The sequence below is a fragment of the Procambarus clarkii genome, chromosome 79 (genome assembly GCF_040958095.1).
Source record: "Procambarus clarkii isolate CNS0578487 chromosome 79, FALCON_Pclarkii_2.0, whole genome shotgun sequence".
NCBI classification, from domain to species: domain Eukaryota; kingdom Metazoa; phylum Arthropoda; class Malacostraca; order Decapoda; family Cambaridae; genus Procambarus; species Procambarus clarkii.
In genome coordinates, this window is record NC_091228.1 from 16591760 (window position 1) to 16599854 (window position 8095).

General features: G+C 41.7%; 1 protein-coding gene across 1 annotated transcript; it reads left to right on the forward strand.

The window, feature by feature from the left end:
* The first annotated feature begins 975 nt into the window (after window positions 1-975).
* LOC138357709 (uncharacterized) lies at window positions 976-2685 on the forward strand. The gene has a single exon (XM_069314696.1). The coding sequence runs from the start codon at window positions 976-978 to the stop codon at window positions 2683-2685; it is 1710 nt and encodes a 569-aa protein (XP_069170797.1).
* The last annotated feature ends 5410 nt before the right edge of the window (window positions 2686-8095 follow it).

Below are 8095 nucleotides of genomic sequence, written 5' to 3' on the forward strand. Positions count from 1 at the left end.
CACCTGACGTGTCGCCGTAGAACTCGCCCCAACAGGCGGAGCAGCAGACAGGCAATCAGGCGCCTCAGGCACAGCACCTACTCCATCCTCAGAACCGTCCGAACGTAACAAGGGCGGGAAATCCTCTGCACGAAAAACATGCACCCTACCAGTTGCACCCACGTCGCACGCCGCAGCCAGGTGACCCTCGTGACCACACCGATAACAGGTGCGCGGTTGACCCCGGTACAAGCAGCGGAGCGTGTAACCCAACACGGACATCGACGACGGTACACTACACTTCAGCGACATCGTCAGGGTGCGGGAGCCGTCAAGCATACCAACACAGTGCCCGGCAACGACCTTGTTCCAACGAACACTTAACACGGTCCCAAATCGCTCAAAACAGGAGGTTAAAAAGTCGTCCTGAAATTCGAAGGGGGCACCATGCACCGCCACAGACGTCAAGGTGACACTAAGATTCACCACCTTAACTGAGCCAGCTGAATCAGGGAGTGGGTAAACACGCCCCTCACAACGCTCGAGAAACACCTGAAAGGCAGCCTGGAGGCGGAACTTGACCACAGCACGGTTGCCCTGAAGCAGCTGGACGCCCACCAGGTCCGACAGCTGCACATGAAGCACGTCCACCAGGGCGACACCAACCAATGGATGGTCCACCGGCACCGTAAACGCTAGACCAGCCGACAATGTCCTCTGCACTGGAGGGCGAGATGACCCCATGGCGAAGGCAAACGTCACCCTGTCAGTGGCAAACCACCACCAGCAGGGCAAACAAGCAATCACCCAACGTAAACACTAGCCAGTGCGGAGAGACCTCAGGAGCGTCCGACCTGGCCGGTGGTCACCACGCAACTCGACCAACTTCTTTTTAATTCATAATCATAGTTAGGCATATATGGGGACCCCTCACTCTGCTGAGCGCTTCCGTAGTTCCTTCTCGTTCAGTTATGTGCATCCTCGCTTCCCAGGTTGATGTTTGTGGTGGTTGTAGTTGTAGTGTTCGTAGTGGTTGTAGCTGTAGTGTTCGTGGTGGTTGTAGTTGTAGTGTTCGTGGTGGTTGTAGCTGTAGTGTTCGTGGTGGTTGTAGTTGTAGTGTTCGTGGTGGTTGTAGCTGTAGTGTTCGTGGTGGTTGTAGTTCTAGTCTTCGTGGTGGTTGTAGTTGTAGTGTTCGTGGTGGTTGTAGCTGTAGTGTTCGTGGTGGTTGCAGTTATAGTGTTCGTGGTGGTTGCAGTTATAGTGTTCGTGGTGGTTGTAGTTGTAGTGTTCGTGGTGGTTGTAGTTATAGTGTTCGTGGTGGTTGTAGTTCAAGTGTTCGTGGTGGTTGTAGTTGTAGTGTTCGTGGTGGTTGTAGTTCAAGTGTTCGTGGTGGTTGTAGTTATAGTGTTCGTGGTGGTTGTAGTTCAAGTGTTCGTGGTGGTTGTAGTTGTAGTTTTCGTGGTGGTTGTTGTTGTAGTGTTCGTGGTGGTTGTAGTTATAGTGTTTGTGGTGGTTGTAGTTGTAGTGTTCGTGGTGGTTGTAGTTCAAGTGTTCGTGGTGGTTGTAGTTGTAGTGTTCGTGGTGGTTGTAGTTCAAGTGTTCGTGGTGGTTGTAGTTGTAGTGTTCGTGGTGGTTGTAGTTGTAGTGTTCGTGGTGGTTGTAGTTATAGTGTTCGTGGTGGTTGTAGTTGTAGTGTTCGTGGTGGTTGTAGTTGTAGTGTTCGTGGTGGTTGTAGTTCAAGTGTTCGTGGTGGTTGTAGTTCAAGTGTTCGTGGTGGTTGTAGTTGTAGTGTTCGTGGTGGTTGTAGTTGTAGTGTTCGTGGTGGTTGTAGCTGTAGTGTTCGTGGTTGTTGTAGTTATAGTGTTCGTGGTGGCTGTAGTTCAAGTGTTCGTGGTGGTTGTAGTTCAAGTGTTCGTGGTGGTTGTAGTTGTAGTGTTCGTGGTGGTTGTAGTTGTAGTGTTCGTGGTGGTTGTAGTTGTAGTGTTCGTGGTGGTTGTAGTTCAAGTGTTCGTGGTGGTTGTAGTTGTAGTGTTCGTCGTGGTTGTAGCTGTAGTGATCGTGGTGGTTGTAGTTCAAGTGTTCGTGGTGGTTGTAGCTGTAGTGTTCGTGGTGGTTGTAGTTATAGTGTTCGTGGTGGTTGTAGTTCAAGTGTTCGTGGTGGTTGTAGTTGTAGTGTTCGTCGTGGTTGTAGCTGTAGTGTTCGTGGTGGTTGTAGTTCTAGTGTTCGTGGTGGTTGTAGTTGTAGTGTTCGTGGTGGTTGTAGTTATAGTGTTCGTGGTGGTTGTAGTTGTAGTGTTCGTGGTGGTTGTAGTTATAGTGTTCGTGGTGGTTGTAGTTGTAGTGTTCGTGGTGGTTGTAGTTATAGTGTTCGTGGTGGTTGTAGTTATAGTGTTCGTGGTGGTTGTAGTTGTAGTGTTCGTGGTGGTTGTAGTTGTAGTGTTCGTGGTGGTTGTAGTTGTAGTGTTCGTGGTGGTTGTAGTTGTAGTGTTCGTGGTGGTTGTAGTTATAGTGTTCGTGATGGTTGTAGTTGTAGTGTTCGTGGTGGTTATAGTTCTAGTGTTCGTGGTGGTTATAGTTCTAGTGTTCGTGGTGGTTGTAGTTCTAGTGTTCGTGGTGATTGTAGTTCTAGTGTTCGTGTTGGCAAGTTTAACCACATATGTCGCTATTTGGCATTTGACTTGCTCAAACTTACCTGCAGCTGCTTGATAATAGCTTTCCACGTCAGCATAAGCAACTGGAGATTGTTGTGACAAATCCTCACATTTATTGATCTGCCTTGTTTAGTGACCTGTAAGACCTATAAGGGGCTATTTTCATTCTTCCTGCAGTATCCATACTGGCTAGCTGGTTTATCCTTGTGGCGCTTGTACTTGGGTTGCTCATAATGCTGAACAAGTAGTGATGGAGTAGCCTAGGGAGAGTTTGTGCAGCCCTAAGCTAAATCCTACATCTTTTAGAGGTTAGCACTTAATAATTAATTTACATTATATATAATCACACATACAAATGATTTGAGTGATAATCCAATATCAATATTGGTAGTACCATCAGGTTAGCTCATCAAAATCACCATTGGTTGATGTAGACACTAATTAATAACTCAAAGGTGCAATGATTATAGGTAAACAATTATAAGCAAATTATAGATATTCAACTCAACACGAGCTGGTATTAATCATCCAAAATAGGGTCTGCAATATTAATTAATAGTGCTAGGTTGTTCAATGTAGTATAACTAGACTATGTAATAGATGGGACTAGGATGAAGAATAAGGGGCCGACCAACTTCGTCACCAACTGGTGATGAACCAAGATTTAGATGAATTTAGGTTTTAATAGAATGCGTTTTTATGGGATATAGTAAATTTGCTTAAAATAGCGTATAAATTACTGACTTCACTAACCCCACTTACCCTAACCTAATATAACTAAGGCTAGAACCAATAAGTCTGTTGAATGGTTTGCCTACATAAATATAGGTAGCATGATGTAACAAGGGGGGTATCAATAAGGTATTAAACACAATGGACATATGCTGGATGAATAGTTTAGCACTATTAATGTTGAAACATTTATGGAAAATGTATTTTTTTTATATTGGGCTCATAGGATGTCAGACATACCACTCTTATATGTGGAACTCCGACTTTTGGGGGGATAATTTTTGGTTAAATTCGGTATATTATAAATGATGATCTAAACATACCTAGAAAAATATTATACAAATCGTGTATTGATTGTCCAAGTTGGGAGTGATTGTATTTGTACAAATAGCACAATTATTATAATTGTACACATTGTGTAATAATTGAATATGTTTTGTAACTGTATTTGTGGGAATTGTGTAGTTGTGTATTTAATGTATAAGTGCTAGATGTGTATTGTTTGTATTTATGCAAGTTGTGTATTGAATATATTTGGGTTAGTTGTGTATTAATTGTGTATATGGTGTAATTGCATTGTGTGAATTGTGCTAGTTGTGAATTTTAGGTATTTGGGGTAGTTATGTACTGAATTTGTGCTGGATATGTATTTGATTACATTTATGCAAGTTGTGTAATAATTATGAAAGATGTGTAATAATTGTGCAAGTTGTGTATTATTGCGCTTGTTGTGTAATTATATATGGATGAATTGAACATTTGTGCCTGTTGTGCATTGATTGTCATTGAGTTGTAACAATTGCAAGTTGTGCAATTATAAAGCATTGAAATTGAAATTGAAATAAGTTTATTGATGTAAAATACACACAAAGGGATGAGGTAGCTCAAGCTATTCTCACCCCGTTCAGTACATCGTGTTAATACATACATATACGCACATCACAAACAATAAACATATTACCAAACATTCTGAGAGATAAACATATACATAGCAAGTTTGGAAGTATTAATTGTGCAAAGATGAGTATTAATCACACAAGTTGTGTATTAATTGTCCATGTTTAATAATAATTTATGTGTGAAAAGTATATTTATGTAAGTTGTATTTTTAATTGCTGAAGTTGAAACTAATGCAGCTGTATTTTTTTGCGCAAATTGTGTATTTCTATAAGTTTTGTATATGTTATCTGAAAAAAAAATCTTCATGAGCATGTGTGAAAGTGTATTTTGGTTTATGTGTCACTGTGTGGGTGTTTTGTGAAAATTATGTTTGTGAAACTGTGTAATTTTAGAAGAAGTGTATTTTGATTGTATGAGCATATATACAATAATTGTGCATATACCATACTTTGCGTAAATGTCACACTTTGAGTGTACCATGCAATATTTGTGTAAATTACATATTTTTGTGTGCAACTGACATATTTTGTAAGTAAAAGACATATTTTGGCTATAAATAGCATATGTTGTGTGTGAATGGCATATTTTGTGCTTAAATGTTATATTTTGTGTATAAATAATATATTTTGTGCATATATATGTCATATTTGGTGTGTAAATGTTGTATTTTCTGTGTAAATGGAATTGTTGTGGGGAAATGCTTTGTGCGAAAATGGCATATTTTGTATGTAAATGTTATATTTTTTGAGTAAACGATATATTTTGTGTGTGGTATATTTTGTGGGAAAATTGTATATTTTGTGGGTAAATTGTATATTTTGTGGGTAAATTGTATATTTTGTGGATAAATTGTATATTTTGTGGATAAATTGTATATTTTGTGTAAAAATTATATATTTTGTGTGTGTAAATAATATATTTTGTGCATAAAATGGCATATTTTATGTGAAAATGGTATATTTTGGGGTAAATTGTATTTTTTGTGTTTAAATGATATATATTTTGTGTAAATAATATATTTTGTGCATAAAATGGCATATTTTGTGTGTAAATTATATATTCTGTGTATAAATAGTATATTGATGTGGAAATGTCATACTTCGTGCATAAATGCATGGCGTGTGTAAATGTATTTGTGAGTTTTATGATGAATGTTTTAATTTTATGTATTTTTGGCGTATGTATGTACAAGCGTAGCATTTTGTATGAATGGTGTTAAATTTATTATATTTTAGTGTGCCTTATCTCAAACTCACTATTTTTATTATTAATCACTAATATGTTCTAATGTGATATAATTACTCAGGTCTATTGATATGAATAGTATGTAGATGGGTATTTATTCATGTAACTACAATATTTGGAGTGTTTGAATATAATAGGGTATTTAATAATATTTAGGACTTGCTTGATTAATAAGGTTACCTTGCTGATTGATAAGCATTGAATTAACAGTACAAAAATTTAAGATTATTTGGGTTGAATGGGCTGTGATGGTTACTGAAATCTTGTTCTAATACATTTTAGGGATTAATATGGTATAAATTACATCTGATTTATGGGGCTATGGTGGCAAAACAGTCTATTCTCTATGCATTTATAGGTTGTAGAGTATGTGTAGGCATGTATGTATGTGTTTGTGACTGTCGGTTTAGAAACAAGTTAGCTAATTTGCATAGCAAGATTAGGATTTTTAAGGTTTGGGAAATATTAACCTATGAATATAGTGGCTTCCATAAAACTTAGTTGCAAGGTGGCTGAACTGTGGTGCGATATTTGGGCAGCTATTTGATGGATGTTACTCTGCCACATGTACAATGCTGCTTATATTGCTGTACGACATTTGGGCAGCTATTTAGGTTTGAACTGACTATTGCATAATGAATGATTACATGTGAAGATGACTAGCATATGAATACAGGTATTAGAATACCGAGTTGTTAGTTGTTAGATGTGTGATAACCCAACCCGTTCTCGCTCAAGACAACACATATATGACTAAATGCCTATAATCTCTATTTTACTAATGTATATTCCCGGTTATATAATATACATAATGTATATGTTATTTCCTAATGTATATAATAAAATAAGTTATTTCCTAATGTATATAATCAGCTTGCATGGTATGCTAGTTAGGGACACTGGCCTGTAGTTCAGTGCCTCCTGTCTATCCCCTTTCTTTGGTTAAAAGTGTTATTATAGCAGGGGGAAGGGTTGTAGAGATAAGCTCCCACAGCCTGTAAAGTGCCCCTGATGGCGTGTGTCTCAAATAGCCTCTGACAACCAAGTCCAGCTCCTGGCCTGCACGTGTGACTTAGCCTCTAGGCCTGGCGGAACTGCTTCTACCAACAGGAGAAGGAGCGAAGGCGGGTCTCTGGCGCCTTAAAACCAGTTACTTCGGGCAGATGGGACTCGTTAGCCTGGAAAGGCAGCTCATCAAGGGGAAGGAAAACCCCGAATTCAAACCTCTGCTGTCTTGTGGCTAAACCCACTCATGGGAAAGACTTCGGGAGTCAACCCTGAGGAAAAATCCGGAGTCGGAGTCCCTAAGGCAGTTTGCAGCTGTTTGCAGCTGTTTACAGCTACATTCTGGCAACTCCTGCGACGACACTGGTGCCAAGCGTATCGGCGCCTGCCCTTCCCTTGGATCACATCCGTGGCGTGGAGAGGGTGGATCTGCAGCATGGGCAACAGCCGGTTCCCCATAATTACTGCCCAGGCCTGTGCCCTGGAGATGACCCTCCAGCATCGCCTTGGCGATGGCTCAACACGGGAAGCGACAGTTACCGGTGATAAGCCTACCACTCAATTGGCGTAGAGTGAGGCGCCAGGGGTTGCTTCCGTTGGTGGGAGAAATCATCCGATTTCATAGGACAGCTACCGCCCGCCCCAAGCTGGATAGCCCCCAACCAATAAGGTGCTGTCCCGCCACGGTCCGCCTGCTCCACTGGGTGCGTGGGGCTTAGGCCACAATCCAATAAGCGGATCGTCAACCCATGCACCAAGCAAAAGAAAACAAACACAGAACCACCCAGCTCTCAAACTGGGCACATGGAATGTAAGGACCAAGACACCGAGTCTCTCGGAAGATCTACTGGAAGTGAACGACGCCCGCAAGACAGCTGTGATCAACTACGCAGGCTTCAGATGGACATAGTCGCCCTGCAGGAGACACGTCTGCCCGCAACCGGCAGCATACGGGAGAAGAACTTTACCTTCTTCTGGCAGGGCAAACAACCAGAAGAGGCAAGGGAGCATGGCGTTGGCTTTGCCATTAGGAACAGGTTGTTAGGGTCCATAGTACCGCCCAGACCTCGCAGTCTGCAAGGACCATCAAACTTCAGCTTCATACAGCAGTAGGGATGGTCAGCCTCATCAATGCCTATGCACCAACACTGACCTCCTCTACCGAAGCAAAGGACAAGTTCGATGATGACCTCGGCCTAACTCTCAGAGACATACCTCAACAAGAGCCAGTCTTCCTCCTGGGAGATTTTAATGCAAGAGTTGGTTCTGATCACAGCTCTTGGCCTTCCTGCCTGGGCCAGTTTGGATTTGGGAAGATGAGTGAGAGTGGGCAGCTCCTCCTGGAGTTCTGCTGCCGTCATGATCTCTGCATCACCAATTCCTTCTTCGACACCAAGCCCCAGCATAAGGTTTCCTGGAGACATCCCAGGTCTAAGCATTGGCACCAACTCGACCTGGTGCTTACGGGGCGTAAGAATCTGAGAAATGTCAAACTGACCCGCAGCTTCCAGAGCGCAGATTGTGACACCGACCACTCTCTCGTTGTTTGCAGAGTAAAGTTCCAGCCCCGGAAAATCCACAGA